General features: G+C 35.2%; 1 protein-coding gene across 2 annotated transcripts; it reads right to left on the bottom strand.

The window, feature by feature from the left end:
* Positions 1-6,318: 6,318 nt before the first annotated feature.
* On the bottom strand, positions 6,319-19,546 carry LOC137408301 (sulfotransferase 1C2-like). 2 transcript variants are annotated; one of them, XM_068094779.1, is made up of 7 exons: positions 19,420-19,546; positions 18,840-19,023; positions 18,134-18,323; positions 16,486-16,631; positions 15,630-15,727; positions 9,863-10,031; positions 6,319-7,251 (listed from the first exon to the last, which is right to left on the bottom strand). In XM_068094779.1, exons 2-7 carry the CDS (start codon positions 19,018-19,020, stop codon positions 7,124-7,126), a joined length of 912 nt encoding a protein of 303 aa, XP_067950880.1. In that variant the 5' UTR covers positions 19,021-19,023; positions 19,420-19,546; the 3' UTR covers positions 6,319-7,123. The 2 variants fall into 2 exon arrangements, with proteins under 2 accessions (XP_067950880.1, XP_067950889.1); XM_068094788.1 differs by lacking the exons at positions 18,840-19,023; positions 19,420-19,546 and adding an exon at positions 19,076-19,197.
* Between the last annotated feature and the right edge of the window lie 1,689 nt (positions 19,547-21,235).

The following is a 21,235-nucleotide window of genomic DNA, read 5'->3' as shown; positions in this document are numbered from 1 at the left end:
GCGATGCTAACCACGCATGGCTCTCTTTGTTTCTGCTCAGCAGACTTCCACCAGAAGCAAACTGTTACATCATATGCGGGAAGAGTCATTGAGGGATCAGAAATATAGTAGTTTTCAGTTGATGGCTCAGGATTGTATAGGGTATAGAAATGCCCATAAGCATTGCTAGAGAAGAGCGCTACAAACAGAGTGTTGTCTATTAATATCAATTTATCAGCAAATTTTAGGTTATACAAATTTTTTAATTTTGACCATCATATACCATAAATATTTTTCATAAACAACAAATTATAACCTTTTTGCTACCATAATATATACAATATTCAATTGTAATACACTTCATTTTACGCACTATTAGTGGTTTTACTCGTCGTGTTAAGTATTTTCCAAAAGAATGTTCTAAAATATAATTTGTGAATAGTAATACTGATAACCCTTCATACATACAGATGATTACCACCAACAGCAGCATTGCTTCTAGCAGTTTCTTAGAATGCTCTTTTCTTGTAGTCTTCACGATGATTCCTTCTCTAGTCAATTCACGCTGACAGCTGACGCTGTTCTTCTTGGTGACAGCAATATATACTATTGAACAATATTGATTGTAGTAAATGTAGACTGAGAGTAGTCATAATACAACAGAAAGGTACCTCTATACTTGACAGTTGTAGTGTATAAGTTTAGAGTTAGAGGTCCTTAAACTACAATACGGGTTGACATCAGTATCACTGGTCCTACTTACACAAATTAATGGTAATGTACACTTTGTACTTCTGTCCCAGACCAACAGAATGTTTTATATAACAAACAATGATGATAATGCTTATTGTTTGATATGTTTGCTTCCATTTTGAGCCCAAGTCATTGGCAGACCAAAAACAGTGTGATTGCAGTAACAATAATATCTGATGAAAGTGTAATCACTAAAAACCTGCAGTATGTTTTAGTCAGTTGGCTGTAACAAATTGCTTTAAATTAAGCTCACATGATTGAGAAGCGATCATAATGGTTTTCTGGTGTAGATAATTTGAACAAAGCAAAGTTTCACCCAATACTTCATGTAAATACCTTGTAAAACTAGTACAGATTTAGTGAAGTACAATAATGAATATTATGTAATTTATTTATGCAAACTGTTTGTCCTATTAGCATCTGTCTTTATTATTAGACATATTTTTAACTTTTAATATCTATTCCTTTGCTATAAACAACTTACCAACAGGGTCAGTAGTACCTCTAGCACCATTTATTACAACTGTTAAGTTGCTTCAGTTGTTCTGGCATCCATATATTCCAGTTAAACATTGTGAGGCTTACAGTCTCCTTTGTGGCAGTAATAAGGGTACTTATTATAAAAATGTTCAAATTGTTTACAACAACATAATTAATCTTCATGGTGGACAGTTTTGTTGCAGTTTAAGCAGTACCTGGTGGGGTCACCGTGTGTTGATGCCAATGTCTGGGATAACTGTGACAACATCATTAATACAAGTTTAAAGGATTTTGTTGTGGCTCCTAAATGACTTATTCTATTAATCTTTTTAGGAGGTACTCAATTTTTATTTCCATGGACCCCCAAATAGCAAATGTAGTTTTTTTGTGTGTGTCTGGCTTTAAGAAACATGCTTTAAACAAGCAAATAATAAGTGCTTTACAGTGACAATTCATCAATGCATCATGGCTTTAGCTAATCATGAATACAATGTAAAAGCATTTGTTTCTGACAAAACTTAGTTGTCAATAATTTTTATAGACATGCCAAAACTGATACTTTTTTTTACTAAAACAACCTTGAAGTTTTATGCCTCTATGGTGGATTCATTCAGCCTCTTCTTCAGCAAGTTTGCAACTTTTTGCTCAATTCTTTTCTCCTATTTTGACCTTTGCCTTTGTTGTATATGGGCCCGATAGTACATTTGTCACCACAACATGCAATTTGTTTTATGTAATAGTTGTCATTACAGAGGACATCTTGCTCTTTAAAAAAGAATTAGCTAATGATGTGCTAAGGCACACTATGTTTGTAATGGTGTTTTAACTCTCACAAAATGCAAAGCAGGCATGGTTACTTCAAGTTTTTGTTATTAGGACGTAGTATAAATTTAGTTTTCTATTTCAAAGAGGCCATATGTGAGACTCTGAGCTGTAATTTGAACATAAGAGATCTCCAGTGTGTCCCCTGACCAATTTAGGCAGCTTACCAGGCATTTGATTTTACAAAATAGGTAAGTTAAATTCTGCTAGTAACGTGGTATGCCATACTGGCTTTGGTATGGATTGACTTCCTATTTCTTTGTAAACGGCTCTATAGTTTAGTTATGAATAGCAATTGGCTGAAATCATGACTGGGTTACCTGCACTCTTTTGTTGAGTAAGTTTTCTCCTTATGTTGGTCTGCATGTACTAACATTCAATCATATTTATATTAACAAGACTGGCTGTCTGTACACTCAACAGTATTTTGGCTCTGAGAGGAAAGGTGCATGAATATTTCATTGTTGCTTAGACAGCTACTAGACAGCTAATTTGACATAGCTGGTGCAACAGTTTGTTTTTGACAGAACAATTATTTTCCAAATAAGGTAAACTTGTTGCAGTCTACTATTAAGTCCTTAGTATTTGAACAGAGTGAGCAAATTTTAGATTATTTCCAGTAATTTGGTAATTGCTTCCTTGTTCAGCAGGATGGTGGTGTCTTCAATATTTGGGAATTAATGCACTTTCTCATCAGTTAGCTGTAAGAATTCATCAGCATGAGAATTTGCTATTGGTCTTAGCTGTCTTTATGGGTAAGCTAACTTTTCAAATAGGCCAGTTAACATCCTTCTCTCACGGAGGCTACTCCTAACTGTATTTTGGCTCCTGTATGCATATATACTACATGAATGCTCGGCATTGCCCGGGTAATAAAAAAGTCTTTGGACAGAAAATTGATTTGTATTTAACATATAACAACATTTTCTATTCTAACTTTCAAACTACATATCATGAGAGAAGTGTTTTGTGTAGTTTAAATAAATTAAGAAGAAATAAAACAACTGTAAAAGTTTTAAAACTTTTTAAACAGTTGTAAGTTTTAAATTTCATAATTTGAAATAAGTGTTTCGTTGAAATAAATTAGAAAGAAAATTAAAAATTTAAAAGTGCTTAGAGGTAAATGTGAATTCATTAGCAAGTAATGGCTAAATATAGTCTGTTTTGCTACAATTACAATGAACAATCATTTGGTATACAATTATATGATTTTAGCTCGTTTCAGTGTTGGCATGCAAAACTGTTATGCCAAATTTTGCATGCCAACACTGGCATGCCAAAATATTATTGGCTATTATAGACGTACATAGAGTGGTACAGAAACCCATAGTAATTATCTAATGCACTCATCTCCTAGTAAAATAATCAAAGTCATCATCATTAAAAATAGTAACAAAACAATATGCTAACCTTAGTAACCATAGTACCTACACTGACTTTAGTGCATTTTGTGGTTATGATCTGCAAGATACTATAACATTAAAACGTAGTACGTGGAGAGTTCTTACCTCCGAGACAGGCGTGTAACATAAACGTTGAATCTAACTTAAATAAATTTAATTTACTAAACACATACTTGAAGGAAGTTTTAGTATGTATTTTACTAAACTTCAAACTTTGATCTAAAACTTAATTATTTATCCATTTACGAATTGGTTTGTATCATAACGGATAATGCTGAACTCGCCATGGCGAGCAAGGTATATCTCTTAATAACGTATATAATCAATACACAAATTGCCAAATTTTAATTTAGAAAAAAAATTATTGTTGTTATTGTGGGGCAGAAAAAATTGGCCCTCACAAAAAATAGCAGGAAAAGCATTATTTTTCATAGAGTTGGGCAAAAAATATTTTATAACAGGGCATCATAACGCGTGGACACAATGTATCAATTAATACGTCATTCAGTGTGTGCATACGCTATACGGTACATGATGATGTCTTTGATCAATACACCTTGTATAGCTCAGTGGTAGAACGCGTGGATTTAAAACTTGCGGTTGCAATCTCCCGAATTGTATACTATAATATATATATCACACAATAGTATTAAGCCCTCAGCTTTATTAAGTAATTTTATAGCTTGTACATTATACATTTTAGTCATTCTACCTGAAGATTGCAACACGATTGCATGAAACTAATAGTAGTAATGATTTTAACCTGTAGTTTTTAATAAACTTCATACACAGCTCTAATTGACTCGATTATTGAGCACCTTACTTTACAGTGTAAACCACATATACTATATACATGTATATATATATATATATATATATATATATATATATATATATATATATATATATATACATATATATATATATATCTGTAAAGTTAAAGATCTCATGATATATATATCATGATATATCTCATGATATATATCATGATATCACGAGATCTTTTGCTTTACAGATATATATATATATAAATTTGGTAAGAAATTTATTAAAATTTGGCTAAGCATAAAAATTACTAAAAGTTTCATATTACACAAAAGGTGTGTCACACTCATCAGATAAAATGCTTAGCCTCACACAAAATTCTGCATTAGCTGGTAAGCTGAAATAAAACCTCAGGCATTAAAAGCTAGATGGATAGGGTCTATTATGTAATGCTATTTCGTAAAAGATGTTTCTTAGAATGTCTACACGTAGATATTAGTTCACTACGTTTGTTTAGAGTGGCCTTCTCAGGTCTGTGAATGATGAAATATTTTTCCAAAGTACATAATTTGCAATTTCCGCTGTTTTTAGAGTATGGCTTGGCGTGTGATAAAATTTTCCAGACTATGTGGTAGTCAGTGCTGCTTTCTTTGAGGTCTCATATGTAGCTGCTTAGCTCCGTAGAGTAGCGTTTAGAAATGTCCTTGAATGTCGATTTGTGAAGGTTATATCTAGTTTTGAAGCTGTTTTCGGTTAGCCCTACATATGTGGCTACAAGTTTTTTGTTATCGGTGGTTGTTACGCTTGCCTGGTATATCACTGATTTTGCTAGGCAATTGTCTGGTAATGGGCAGGTGTTCTTATTTCTGCAATTGCAGCCAGAATTAGTTGTTGCTTGATTGTTCAGTGATAGTAACTTCTGATTGTGAGAGTTGTTAGCCTGCTTCACATTGTTCATGCAGCTATAGCTTAATTTTATAACATTTCTGTTAAAGATTTTGTGTAGCTTGTGGTCAGTAGAAAATTCTTCGTCGATTAATTTAATGAAAGTTTTCCCGATGTTGGTGTGTATGGTGTTGCTGTAAGGGGGTTATACCAGATTGTATTTATCTTTCTTTGTCTATTTCTTGCCTTTAGTTGTTGAGCTTTAGGTGAGGAGAATTCTAGCTTGTGTTGGTATCCGCTTTTTACTAAGGCTTCCTGATAAATAGGGGCAGCTTTCCTGAAGGCATTTTTATCTGATGAAATTTCTGAGAGTCTTTTGTTGATTGCCAGTGGTATATTTTTAATGATGTTAGGTGGGTGGTTTGAATCTTTGTGAACATAGGTAATGGTGGTGTTTGGCTTAGTGTAGGGCTCATACTTCCCATTTTCTAGGTTTAGGGTTACGTCTAGGGACTTTACTATTTTCCTGTTGGCTTCTATTAATATTTTTAGAACATGTAAGCCAAAGATAGCGCACAGGTCTTTCTTGATCTTGTCAACTTGGCATGGTGTTGCGTTTAAAGCTCCCACACCATCGTCTCTATATAGTCCAAAATTGTTCTCGTATTTTTTTAGATATTTGGTATAATATGTATGCACCTACTAGCTCACATGTTCCAGCACCATCAAAACATCCCTTAGTTACATCAAATAGATTTTGGGAAGTGTTCTTACCACATGGCTGTCCATTATTATACAAGATTGACTTTTTTGTGTGTAGGATTATTGCCTTATCTCTCTCTGTGATGGTGGTGTAACGAGCGGCAAATTCCAAAGCCGACAGTAGTAGTTTTTCTGATATCGATGGATAGAATTCCATGACATCAAAGCTGATGAATGTGTGTCTGCTTTTGTTGGGGATTTCCTTGAACCACTGCAATACAGCTGCTGTGTTTCTGCACTGGTTAATCTGTGTGGAGTTTTTTATACTTTATTAACAATCCAAAATGCCGGCTCATAAACCCCACAAAATCAGAACTGGTGCTATGTATATAGCTATATATATAGCTATATACATAGCTATATATATAGCTATATACATAGCTATATATATAGCTATATACATAGCGATATATATAGCTATATATATAGCTATGTTATATATAAATATATATAAATATGTATATGTTAGAAAAATTTTTTCTACTGTTTTTTCACAAAAAAATCTAGAAAGAGAAGTGGTAGCTGGTGCTTCACAAAGAACAGACTCGCTATGTTAATAGTGTACATAGCTCAGAGTAAATGTAATAATTATGTTAACATATTTGCTGCTGGATATAGAGGGTTTAACATTGGTCCTTATAATATAGTAGATGTCAAACAACCAAGTATGCTGAGGTTCTGTCATTAAGCATTATAACAACATCAGTTAAGTAAAGTGGGAAAGGGTTTACCTTATAAACACCAGAACTTTAGTCTGGTCTATTTAAGAAGAATGCATTGCGGACGGTTATAATTCTTCCATACAACAGTGCAACAAATACAAAAATATACTCCGATAGCGACCTATTAAGAGTTGGATTTCCCCTTTTTTCTTATTCAAAGACTAATCATGTAGTTGCAGGAATGGAAGGAAGACCAGTATAATGCACTTCTCTTATTCCCAGCTTTTCAGAGAATATGCTTGTTTCTCTACCTTGTTGACTTCTTATTAAATTGCTCAGATGGTGACTGTTATCAAAACTTTGCTTTAAAAAGAAAGCAAATACTTTGATATCTCAAGACACTTTTACCCATGACCTACAAGGCGTCAGTCATTAGAACTCAGATAATCTCTTCCTTAGCATTTTACCTAACAGCAAGGGCAGTTATATAATATGTGAAGCTGAAAATTTAACAGAATGATAAACCGAAACTAAGGCATACATGTTGCTGTGTACGATTGTAGTCTAGCCTCAAGTAACTATATAAACAACACAGGTTAATGTTATGTAGTGTCAAGGTTGCAGGTACTTGATAAACCTCTGATGAAGTTCTGGAATATTCCGTAGCTCCTGATTATGATGCTTCATAAACTGCTCATGCTGCTCCTTAGTGAAATGTGTCTTCCAATCACCCACAACTCCTGAAACAGACATCTACCGATTAATAGTCACTCAGGCTTATATCTAATAAATAAATTTAATAAATATATTGAGACATTCAACTTTTTGGGATGAAAAACTTTGATAACGAAAGAGACAATAGGGACGCAATATAAATGTTGACATGTTATACCGTAGCGATTGTTTATGGATATGTATTATACAAGCCAACTATAGATGACTTTAATAATTTTGTGTCATCAAAGATAATTGCGGGTGAACATGGATAAATACAGCTGACTGTAGATGTTTGTGGGTGAATACAGCTGACTGTAGATGTTTGTGGGTGAATACAGCTGACTGTAGATGTTTGTGGGTAAACACAGCTGACTGTAGATGTTTGTGGGTGAACACAGCTGACTGTAGATGTTTGTGGGTGAACACAGCTGACTGTAGGTGTTTGTGGGTGAACACAGCTGACTGTAGATGTTTGTGAGTGAATACAGCTGACTGTAGATGTTTTTGGGTGAATACAGCTGACTGTAGATGTTTGTGGGTGAACACAACTGACTGTAGATGTTTGTGGGTGAACACAGCTGACTGTAGATGTTTGTGGGTAAACACAACTGACTGTAGATGTTTGTGGGTGAATACAGCTGACTGTAGATGTTTGTGGGTAAACACAACTGACTGTAGATGTTTGTGGGTGAACACAGCTGACTGTAGGTGTTTGTGGGTGAACACAGCTGACTGTAGATGTTTGTGGGTGAATACAGCTGACTGTAGATGTTTGTGGGTGAATACAGCTGACTGTAGATGTTTGTAGGTGAACACAACTGACTGTAGATATTTGTGGGTGAACACAGCTGACTGTAGATGTTTGTGGGTGAACACAACTGACTGTAGATGTTTGTGGGTGAACACAGCTGACTGTAGATGTTTGTGGGTAAACACAACTGACTGTAGATGTTTGTGGGTGAACACAGCTGACTGTAGATGTTTGTGGGTGAACACAGCTGACTGTAGATGTTTGTGGATGAATAGGAACAGCTGACTGTAGATGTTTGTGAGTGAATACAGCTGACTGTAGATGTTTGTGGGTGAATACAGCTGACTGTAGATGTTTGTGGGTAAACACGGCTGACTGTAGATGTTTGTGGGTGAACACAGCTGACTGTAGATGTTTGTGGGTGAACACAGCTGACTGTAGGTGTTTGTAAGTGAACGCAGCTTACTGTCGATGTTCAGGCTGAAAGGCTGTTCAGACTGGCAAAAAGGCTATGTTCAGATTTACATGAACAGTAGGCATCCATCAGCAGAAAACTAATTTTCAGGTAATTAGTACGCATTCACAAAAACAGGCGAACATGCATATTATTTGCAAGAAGCATTGGTTTTTTCATCATGTGTGTAAGTATCATAACCAAAGAACCATGAATACTCTGTTTTGTTGTTGGAAGCACAAAAGTGCACTTTTTAACTACTGTAAAACCTTCATTTGAACGCTATGGCACTCTACTTTTCAACCCTTCTCCTCTAGTGGTGTTCAAATAGAGGCTGGTGCTGTATTTTTCAAATTGTTTGTCAGACTTTTATAAAGATAAATTTCACCCTTCTGCAAGCAAAGCGATATCCCCTATATTGTGCAGTTTCCTTGGGGCGGAGCTACATTAACCTTTTACTTACAAAAATATTGCTAACTCACTTCCAACTTGTACATGTAGCTCTCTAAATACATATGCATCAAGAATCTGAGAAATATTTCTACCAGTGGAAATCTATGGCTTGCAATTAACCTGCGATAATATTATAGCCTATGCTCTGCTTTGCAATTTGTTGGAGATTTCAATTTTTTAATTCGTTTTAAATTTGATTGCAAATTTTCATTTTATAACTATATTTAAAAATGTTGCATCAAAGCTCATTGCACTCATTAATAAGTTTGCTTCAGTTTGCAGCTAAACCTGCTTTCTATGTGCGATAGAAAAAGAGTTATGAGCATCGATCAATTGTAAGCCGAGTTAGGATAACTGCAAGAAAGCTATCAAATAAGATGCTATAAATCAGCAAATTTATAAGTTATATAATAATATAAATATATTAAATGCTACAAATATATATTCAAAAAAGTGACATAAATATGCCATACTTGGCATATTTATGTCACTTTATGCCACCAAGTTTTTGGTGGCGCGTAAGCTAAGCACAACTTTTAGCTTAAACCATCGTAAATGCAAACTGTTTTTCATTTATGCTGACGCACAGAGGCCGCATTAAACAAAGAACTGCTATTAACCTGATACAAATATTAATGATTTCCATGGTGTCACATTCAAAGTTTTAACGAGCTACTGTAACCGAAAAACTTTGGAGTTGGAAAAGAACTTTGCTATGAACAGAAACAAGAACAGAATTAATTATTATTGATATAACAAAGTCATTATTAGCACGATTTTGTGGACTCTCTTCTACTGATCACTTTCTATTGTGGGTTTGTAAAGATCAAAGAATGTCAAAGTGGCGGTCAAATGGAGGCGGCGGGCAGTTAAAAGGTAGCGCTCTATTTTTTAAGTTTTCTCCTATAACTGGCAGTCTAATAGAGGTGGCAGTCAATTAAAGGTGGTGTTCAGTTAAAGGTTTTGTGGTATTTACCTTTCCTGTAGAAACTGAATCCTTTGGAAAAAAATTTAAGGTTCTCATGCTTCTTTTTTTCTTTACTCATTCGATCAAACGATACTTGATCTGCTATTTCTTCAATCAACTTGTTGTCAGCTCCAACTTTGAGAAACTCTGCGATCTCTCCAATAACTTTTAGAGGATTCTGTAGAAACAAGTAAAAGTCAGTATCATAAATTTCCAGTATAGCGCATATATAAGAATATTTCCAGTTCACATATATATATATATATATATATATATATATATATATATATATATATATATCTAATAATACATATGTATGACAGAAATAAATATAGCATTATTCATCATTTCATTATTACACTGTCATACAGCGCATTCTTACTTTGTATATTATTTTATTGTGGCCAATTTTCTTCTAGGTCTGACTGCAAACCTTTTTAGATTCTCTGAAATATTAGCTTTTGAACAAAAGTCTTTATATTTTTAAGCATGGTTGCAAGGTCACAGAACTATGGCTTGAAATAAACAATTTAATGTAAATAATCAAATCATATGATTTTCTCAGTCTTCGCAATTCTCAAAAATTATATGATTCTTAATCAAAATACTAATAAACATTTATCTCTCCTACCTATTTCTTTTACTTACCTTTTTACTTGTCTATCTTACCTATCTCTTTTAATGACCATAAATTCCAGAATATAAGTTGAAAATTTGACACCAAGTTTCAAGCTTAAAACTCATTCTCAGCTTATGCGGCAGTTGAGTTTTTAGGGACACGGATTCTTTTTAGTAAAACGTGACATCAGAAAGTCATCACAATCACAATTATGTGATATGACACGGGTATTTATTTATAGAATAGTGAAATACCAGTAATCCTACATGAGATGGATCAAACACAAAGCCCCATTCTTTACCACTCATATTGTCATATTCTAATTTAAAGCTGTTTTGTAGTACCTGCCTACAAGGCCACACTTGGATAATTCATTTGACATATCCGTTTTTGTTCATCCATTCTTTTTTGTACATGAGTCATTATTTCTGACAGAAATCTGTCTTGTATCATAATCTTTCTGTTAAAACATACACACTGTATTATCATAGGTGGTAGTTTTGTTCTGTTAACAAGGGGAGCCAATACAACTGTGAAGTAGTGTTTTTCATGCTTTGTGGTCTTCACTATAACTGTCATCTCTCATTCTTTTATTAATTGTTGTATGTACTATCGACGACACAAAAACATGGAAGTTTTTGTCAATGAAGTTTTTGAGTGCCATTTCTTCAGCTACATATGGCCCGCCTCTGATGCTGACTGAACTATTAGCAATCAAACGATTTGAGTTAGAGAAGGGCGGTGGATCTATAAAGTAGATACATGTTAAAACCATTTGATCGTCTACATTCAACATGGCAGAAACAAAAAGATAAAACAAAGAATGTTGCGTGAAAAAACAAAGTTTTTCTCGCATAAAATGCAAAGCTAGTATGTATATTTAATATGTGACTTTACGTGCTGAGTTTTTTATGACAAATATTGAAATAAATGAAAAAATTACAAATGGCAGCACATCTCACCCAAACTTTCATGTATACGAAAGCATGATCTTTGCTATGAATATCAGCAACAGTAGTTCGTTGTAGAGACTGTGAGAGAGTAACTTTTTGGGTATATAAGCTAACATCGGCTGTGTTGGATAATAGACAGTTTTGACCTGTCTGCCTACAGTTTTCTCACATAGTAAACATGTACATCTTCTTTGGGCTATGCTTGAATGTGGCTATCTTATTCACGATACTGATAGCAGCATGATTATTCAACACATAGTATTAGTAGATCGACAGTTTCTACCAGTTATGTCAATGCAAGCTGTTTCAACCATGAGATTTTTTAGCAACGTCAAACACAGCCAGATACTCAGCCTCTGAAGTAGACAAGGAAATGACACTCTGCCTCCCACTAATCTTGGACATAGGTTCATATCTGTATACAGAAACTACATCAGTTGTAGATTGATAATCAGCGGTGCAACTTAAATGAGTACATCTTTCTGGTGAGCTTCCAATCCTTCAGTAGGTAACACCAGACTCTTTAGAACCCTTCAGATAGTGTAGAACTTTTTTTACTGCAGTTAGATGAGTTCGTGCCAAAACAGAGGTGTAATGACAAAGCACACCGACAAAATCTGAACGAGTTGCGGGTTGACAGATTTAGCAAACTACCAATAACTGACTGATGAAGTCCTTTATCAACTGAATTGCTTTCATCATTGCTAACCAGTTCACATCAGTAGCTGTAGGTGTGTTGGCAGGTTTAAATTTAGATGTGTTAAACTTACCAAGAGTCTGAGGTATATAGTGCGGCTGATTCAACTTTACATTGTCACCATTGTACCTTGCATTTACGCACAGTACCTCGGGTAGCTGACCCTTATTATTCATTATGAACCTCATACTGAGGCATGGCTTGATATCGAGCATAGACTCTTCAGTATCACTAAGTAGAACTATATCCTCTACATAAAAAGACAAAAGTACTTTTCTATCATTGTCACTTTGCCTATGCACGAATTGATTTTTGCTAGACTAGGAGGAGCTCAGCGATTTGCTTGAGTTCATAGGCTAAATTCTTGCTTTTTGTAGAGAACTCTTGTAATTTGTGATGTGTAAATAACTTTTTCTAAGTTACCACTGAAGAATGCAGTGACAGTGTCTATTAGCTAACAGAACATGATGCAACTAAATCTGTAGGTTGACAATGCGAGTAATGAGAAGTTGTATACTACTGGTGAGTAAGTTTCAACAAAGCCCAACCCATCTGTTGAAAAAAACCTCTCACTACTAATCTTGCTCTGTACCATCACTTTTGTTATTCAGCTTACAGCTTCAGCCGGTCACTTTTCAGCTGACCAGCAGACAACTCGATGGTAGCAGTGCGAGATTCCAAGTACCAAGCTCTAACAAAGACTGACATTCTTCGTTAGCAGTCTTTAACTATTTCTATGACTGAGAGCTAATTATTGCTTCTATGTAGGTGGATGGCTCAACTACGTCACCCACACTTAGAGCTGAACTCATAGATATCGTGCCTGATTGGCTCACGAAAGCTGCGATGTGATGTCATGTCATGACAAGAGATGGAGGCTTATTGAAAAGAACAAATCCACCACACTAGGTTTAGTGTTTTCTTCAGTGAATAGATCTGAGAGTAGCTGTATACCAAGCGCGTATTCATCACAGATGACCTTTCAACAAATTCCCATCTGCCATGTGACTGGATTGTACATGCCTCTGAGGTTAAGCTACACACCATGAACATCATCTTCTCGGTTTTGTCATCTAGCTTGAGTTTAAGTTTATTACTGATATGAGCATTCCGTAAAGAGGCAAAGGCTCGCAGGTTGCCAATCTCTTGCCAACAACCAAACCACAGTTAATAAGGTGTAGTGGTTTATACATGCACAGCTGTAAAGAGATTATTATTGTCATACACTACAGTCTCTATAGTTTCAACCCAGAATGGTTTTAAAGAAATTTACATCAACAGTCATCGTTCAACCAAACTCACATATCACGTGATTGTATTTTTTTGCACTCTATTTTGCTGAAGAAAACAAAAAAGTTTTCTGTTTTTTGCAAAACAGAAAATACATCACTGCCGTTCAAAACAAACGATACATGATCAGAACCAGAAAACCATCAATGAAGCTAACAAAATATCATTGCCCACCCTATGAACTAATTTGCATTGACCCGCAGACATCTGCATGACCAAGCCATATGTACTTTGTGACCTAAAACCAACTGATGAATTTTTACTTCTGATGCTCGAGTCGCATAAACTTACAGTTACATTAAAGATTTTTTTGCACCTTTAATCAGCTAGGAGGCTTGATAGTGGAGTGGTAAGCATGAGCTGGTCACTTGTGCTCTTTGCTTGATGCGGACATAGAACATGCTCTGTGAGCTATATCATACAGATCTAGGTGATACTGTTCATTTATGAGTTTGGTCATAGCGTGTATCGCACCACACTTGTTCTTGATCCATGATCTGCTGAGTCTAAACTGAACTACGTGGCCACAATGAGTAGCGGTTTTAACACAGAACAAGTTACTATTGCGATCTGTAACAAGTGTGTAAGCAGTCCCTCAAAGGTCGAGTATGATGTCTGCTCAGAGTACTGCAAGCAGAGGCGGTGTGTGCTTTTTAAAAGCATTGTTGCACAATCAACAACTCTTTGATTTTGGCTAGACACATTTGAGTCCAGTGACAAGAAAACCTCAAAGACTAGAGACACGCCCATTTGCAGAAAGCAGTTTGAAGTAGCATGTCATTCCTGTCACCACCGGTGACTTTTTTGTTAATTGTACTTCAACCTGCTATTTGCAGGTTAGACTTTCGAGACCACTAGGCAACAGCTGCTCTCTAAGCAGATTTTTCTGCCATGGAACATGGAGAACATCAGTGACAGTAGCCATTCTCTATCTTTTGCGGCATACCCTGATGAACAGTTTGATGCTATCCTTACCAACAACCTGAGCCTTTGTGTCATTTGTAACAGTTACACCCTCATGCTGGTATCAACTGACATTGCAGCAATTGGCCCTTGTTGCATGTGCATGACTACTAACACCACTGTCAATAAATCATGGTCGCTTTTCAGATTTGCTTTCCTTCATAGTTTGTGGAATGAGAAAGCCAGCCTCGCTATCATTTAAACCAGAAACCAATATTGTTGTGTAGGAATTGGAATTTTGTCCACCACGATACCTCTACCATGTCCTCGACCCCTAGGCACTTTGTTTTGAATGCAGGAAGTCCTGAGGTATTTAGGATCACCACATTCTTAGCAACATTTGAAGGCAGTATTTTCAGCTTTATGATTAACATCTGCTGATACGCTTTGTTCCTTCGAGTGACCTATTGTTTATGTTTGCTTCTCATTGAGGGGAACATTAAACACGTTTTCCAAAGTTGGTGTGTCATCCTGTGCTTGCCGGGCTGTCACTGGTTCAGTGTAACTGTCTAGCAGACTACTTAATAAAGACAACAATTTATTCTTTTCACTCACCGATGATTTTGTGCAGTTAGTTTGTTTGGTAGCTCCTTCATTGGCTTGAAGCGGTTTTTGATTGATTCAATTGCACGCACTGCTGAGCAGAAACGTATTTTCTTGTGATATAAGTGAATCGCCAAGCTATTTTCCTCGAAGTGAGATTGTAGCTTACTCCAAGAATCCTTTCCGCTGTCACATGCAGTTATCAAATATAACAGTTTATCACTGACTGCGTCGACAAGGTAGCGATGTGTTTTAGCTGAGTTCACTGCGTAACACTTCATTTCTATTTCAGCAACACTTTTTGGTGGTTTGTGGTAGCACCATCAATGTGACCATGAAGTACCTTAGCTGTTAGGTAATGCTTGCTTTAAATTTTTAGGTAGGATGTTATCTTTGTTTAGTTTAGTAAGCTTTAGCCTATCCCCCATTTTTTAGCTGCTTTAATATAGATGAAAGCTATCTGAGCTGACAATCTATTACAACTTTAAATAAACTGCTCAAATCCGTTCACCTATGTTCAACATGGAGGAAAAAAAAGGATAAGCAAAGCACTTTAGGTAAAAACAAAAACAGAGGACTGATAACTTCTAACATGAAAACATCAAGTTACACATAATAAAAACTAGGCTGCTCACTTGCACAGCAATTGTAAGATTTTCTGAAAACTCTAAATTGGATGAATTTGTTTGGTAGTTTAACTATTAGGCTCACCTCTTTTAGCTCTTCATAGAAAACAGGTAAGTAGTTGGGTTTATCTATAAACTCTATCCACCATTCAGAAGTGTAATCCCACCAGGTGGGGTGATTCACTGCAATAGGACACTTTGGCTCAGTTTAGACATTTTAGGTCTTACAGGCTTCATGAAAAGACAATATTTGTAATGAGTGGTCAGGGTAGAGTATAACAATTATAGACCTTTACCTGAATATAATAATAACATAATGCAATAACTGAGGCGTCAAAGGGTAAAGTTGATAAACTCTAACATTTTGCATTTGGTGCAAATTGTTTGGTGCACAAATCACACACACATAGAACAATAAAAGCAGCTCAGTTCAATATAATCAATTGAAACATCAAAATCAAAACAGAAAGCGGTATAAGCTTTCATTACCATCGAGGATTAACATTCATAAACTGAGATCATAACATTCTCAAACTACTTATTACCTCAGGGTATAGTGGATCATCACTAGCTGTTACTTTTGTCGTTCTTTCATCTTTGTTATAGCTGCTGGGCAATTATAAATGTGCCTTGATGATGGGTAAAAGTTCTCATTCCACCATACGATATAACAAAACTCTTTTAGTTATTTTCCAAACAGCTACGAGTTTTGAAAGATAAATATTATTGCAAAATTTTAATTTGACAGTGTTACGAGACTCCCTATGTTGCAGAGTTTTACTATACATAAACATATACAAGTTCTTAGTGTAACACCAATGAGAAATTACATCGTAACTGTCAACATATATTATTGCTTTATTCTCATCAGCCAGAGAGTTGATTATTCAAGTTATGGTAAATATTTATTAGTAAAATTAAAAAATACTTTTGATACTTACTTTTGTCTCGATCACAGAATATCTCAGTAATGAAAGAAGACCAGTCGTGCGTCAGGTGGCCAGCAAGATCAGTTATATTGGTAAAATGGTTGTAAAATGAAGCTGCTAAATCAGCAGGATTTCGATGAATTTGAATAAACTTGCCGCTGTAAAAATAATATTACTGAACAATGACAATTTACCAATATATTTTACAGACATCTAAAGCTAAGTAACTGACTGAGTATAACACAATGGTTATAGTTACTAGTTACAAATTTTAAAAACTTCTAACATTAGGTAACTGACTGAGTATAACATTATGTTTATAGTTACTAGTCACCAACTCAACTCTTACACACTTCTAATGTTAGGTAACTGACAGAGCATAACATCATGTTTATAGTTACTAGTCACCAACTCTTATACACTTCTAATGTTAGATAACTGACTGAGTATAACATTATGTTTATAATTACTAGTCACCAACTCTTACATACTTCTAAAGTTAGGTAACTGACTGAGTATAACATTATGTTTATAGTTACTAGTCCCAACTCTTACACACTTCTAATGTTAGGTAACTGACTGAGTATAACATTATATTTATAGTTACTAGTCACTAACTCTTACTCACTTCTAATGTTAGGTAACTAACTAAGGATAACATTATGTTTATAGCTATTAGTCACCAAATTTTACACACTTCCAATGTTTGGTAACTGACTGAGTATAACATTATGTTTATAATTACTAGTCACCAACTCTTACATACTTCTTATGTTAGGTAACTGACTGAGTATAACATTATGTTTATAGTTACTAGTCCCAACTCTTACACACTTTTAATGTTAGGTAACTGACTGAGTATAACATTATATTTATAGTTACTAGTCATCAACCCTTACACACTTCTAATGATAGGTAACTAACTAAGGATAACATTATGTTTATAGTTACTAGTCACCAAATTTTACACACTTCCAATGTTTGGTAACTGACTGAGTATAACATAATGTTGATAGTTAATAGTCACCAACTCTTACATTCTTCTAATGTTAGGTAACTGACTGAGTATAACATAATGTTGATAGTTACTAGTCACCAACTCTTACACTCTTCTAATGTTAGGTAACTGACTGAGTATAACCTTATGTTTACAGTTACTAGTCATCAACTCTTATACACTTCTAATGTTAGGTAACTGGCTGAGTATAATATTATGTTTATAGTTACTAGTCACTAACTCTTACACACTTCTAATGTTAGGTAACTGACGGAGTACAAGATTATGTTTATAGTTACCAGTCACCAACTCTTACACACTTCGAATGTTGGGTAACTGACTAAGTAAAACGTTATGTTTATAGTTACTAGTCACCAACTCTTTCACACTATTATTGCTTTTCGGAAAGTGGTAGGAGCAAAAATGTTCAAATACAGATATGACCAAGTTCAGACTCAGTATATGTCTGACGCTACTATTGTGTGTGCTAGAAATCCTTTGTTAGTAGGATGATAACAACACAAAGAGAAAAATTCCTGGTATAGGAAAACTAATAATTCAGTTTTCCAACATTATCCACAACTGCAGCAAATGTAGTAATTACTTTATTATCTGACAACAATTATTGTTGTTCAAGTGTTTGTAGTACCAGCAAAAATTTACCTGCTGTTATTTAGTATGTCTGGTGGCATGACGCCGAGCTGTAAATGAGTCATCATAACTCTTTGCCCTCCATTTTGTTTTGCTTTTGGATCAAACCAAAACTCAAGCATGCTATGACCATTTTTTTCTTTCCAGTAATCTGCTGATCCTCGAGTTAGCATCATCATGATTTCAAACAGCCAGTGAGTTCCTGTGAAATGTTTATAGTAACTTTTTATGCTAGTTTTAGAATTTTATACAGAAAAAGAAGATAACCTTCAGCAGTTCCTTAGTACTCTCAATGCTCCCATAGCCTACCGCATTCTTATAGAGGTTCAATAAAGGCAAAGCTTCTAATGCAAAGCTGTTTATTATTTTTAAAACTTTATATTTGGAAGTGGCCTGTATTATGGCTCCTTCGCTTGTAGATTTGAGCTCACAGTGTTACATCATTAATAATTCGTTCTAACCCACAACATGATTCCTTTTCATACAAGTCCAAATAATCTGTGCAGGCCTAATGATCGCTCCTTCATATATTACATTTAACATATACAAATAGTCACAAGATCTGTAATAAATTTCAATGGTCAACCAAGTTACCGTCATGTTAGTATTGGCCAAAATATTTATATTGAGCTGCAGGTTGGTTCCAATTTTAGGTCCAACGGATACTTAGAGGTTGTGCTAAATGCCCAAGCTAGCTTTTTGTAATGCTATTTCCTACCTGATTTTGAATAAGTCAGCAGATAAATGTCATCATCAAGGATAGGAAATGACTTCATGTATGAATCCAACTTATTTTTTATGTTAGGGAATGGATAGATTTTATGACCATTGTAATCAAGTGTGCTCCAGATAAACTTTCCTTCAGCATCAAACAATGGTGTGAGATCAGAAGTGTCCATAGCCTACAGATAAAGTATTCCGTTAACTGAAACCATGTGACAAGCAGAGTTGTACCTTGAATAAGAGGTCTTTTGCTTTTATCATCTGTGTGCAGTTTCTACTTCTCTCTCATCTTACTTTCCTTCATTCTTTTCACCCAGTACTCCTTTTTTTCTTTGTTATGCCATCCTTCTCTCCTATCCTTTAATTTTTGCAACTTCTCTAACTCTCGGACCCCTCCTACCTTTTTCTTCAGTGTCTCCTTATGCAATAGTTTACAAAGCATGCTTGGTCCTTAGTCTAATTCCCTAACTGCATCAATCCTACATTCTACATCACTCTGTTTCCTTAGCTCAGAATGGTTCTCACTCTAAATTCATTCCCACTTTCCACTTACAAGTGTATCATTGTTCACCTACCTTGTAAAATTTAATGAGTACTATGTGGCAGTCAGAATGATCCAGTCACCACGTGTTATCTTTCTACCAGCTATCACAGTATAACTAGTAAGGCTGCTGTGCACACTGTGTCTCTTTAGTGTGCGCAAAGAACTTTACAATTTTGGAGGAATGTTAACTCAAGCATGACTCAAACTTGCATTGTCATTAGTAAACTGTCAGTCTAGTGCCCTGTGAGATATGGTAATGAGTTTTTACTTCGTGCATAATTATCCAATAAAATGAGAAGCTGCCCGAGCAGTGTAGGGAATAATGCTGAAGCTGAATAATCGTTCGTCTGCTGAACGAAGTGTCTGAGTTGAATTCCTGTACAAGGCAGCTTTTTAGGCAGCGCTGTTACCGTGACTTCAGACGGGCACCATTCATATTGTAGTGAAGATTTGACTTGCTAGTATGTTGCCTGTCATTAATAGATTAAAGCATTACACACATGGGAGTAATTTGTATGTCACTTATGACACTTTAGTTGGGTCTTATTGCGGTGAAAGGAAGTATAGCAACTAGCTTGTAAAAATTCGTCACCTTTCATCAGTAAGAAGAACTGTCCACATCATAGATGCACAGCAGATTGAAATAGTACTACTGGACTTAAGATGAAGTAAAAACTCACAGTTTTAGAAAATAACTTTTGCATATTTATTAACTTTAATGTTATTTGTGACCTGTGGTGTTGGTTACTTGTACTGACATTAGTGAAAGCTTCACTAAGGTGACCAGTGAAAGGTGACCAGTGTCTAGTGAAAGGTTGATTTGCATCAAAATTCACATTACAGTTATTTGGTATCAAAAAATTCACCATGTCTTACTCTGCTGTGTTGTAGGTGCCAAATATGTAGAAATGTGATTACAAGCTCTTAAAAGCTCAAAAACGAACAGTTAATCGCCGCCATCACGAAACTGCCATAGATTAGAATCTCTTTCCAAAATGGCTCAAATGGGACGTACTTGAACGAAATGGCTTCTGTTCACACTTTTATGCAACCTCATTCATCCAAATAATTTCACAAATATACTTCACACATTCAATAAAACCATGCATATTGTTCTTACGCATCTGTTTCACCATCATTGTAATGCTGTCACTTTGAGCACTGATATTTCAAAACCTACCGTAAAATTTTGTTTGATTCTTTAACCTTATAGCTCGAAGGAGTGCATATCATCCTCTGATAAACATGACGAGCTTGTTGGTCACCTGTGATGGTAGAAAAATGCTGCAGAAATTATTCGCGCTGTGTGCCGGAGTATGGGTCACATGATCAGATTACGACTAGACGATTAGACCAAGCCGAAAAAAACTGTAAACTAGTGAGCATCTATATTTGGTAAGGGCTTTTTGGTAAAACCCGAAAGTTTGTCATAGACTTTATGGCAAACCAGTTTGTCATAAACTAGTGCTACGAGAAGTTTTACATTGAGCCTTTTATTGGTCTTTCAATTCTCATGAGAACATCCCGTGTCAAAACAATATTCAAATGGATTGATTACGTCGGAGAAATAAACTGATTCCGATCAACAGCGACTTCATGATGGCGGTGATTAACTGTTCATTTTTGAGCTTTCAAGAGCCTGTAATCACATTTCCACATATTTTGCACATACAACACAACAGAGTAAGACATGGTGAATCTTTTGATACCAAATAACTGTAATGTGAATTTTGTTGCAAGTCAACCTTTAAGCTTCTATTAGGAGAGTACTTGAAGCATAATATATTTTGGTATAAATAAATATAAGTATAAATATATATATACATGTATATATATATATATATATA

This window comes from Watersipora subatra, chromosome 1, assembly GCF_963576615.1.
Source record: "Watersipora subatra chromosome 1, tzWatSuba1.1, whole genome shotgun sequence".
NCBI lineage: Eukaryota > Metazoa > Bryozoa > Gymnolaemata > Cheilostomatida > Watersiporidae > Watersipora > Watersipora subatra.
The sequence above is the reverse complement of the archived record's forward strand: the minus strand, read 5'-3'. Positions and strand labels throughout refer to the sequence as shown.

What these genes read in the sequence shown, in the direction of transcription:
- LOC137408301 (XM_068094779.1), bottom strand. Translation starts at nt 19,020, where the DNA reads ATGGACACTTCTGATCTCACACCATTGTTTGATGCTGAAGGAAAGTTT. An exon ending in ATTCTGTGATCGAGACAAAA is followed by an intron (nt 15,728 to 16,485) that starts GTAAGTATCAAA and finishes GTCCTATTGCAG; the next exon opens with TGAATCACCCCACCTGGTGG. An exon ending in TCTATGAAGAGCTAAAAGAG is followed by an intron (nt 10,032 to 15,629) that starts GTGAGCCTAATA and finishes TTGTTTCTACAG; the next exon opens with AATCCTCTAAAAGTTATTGG.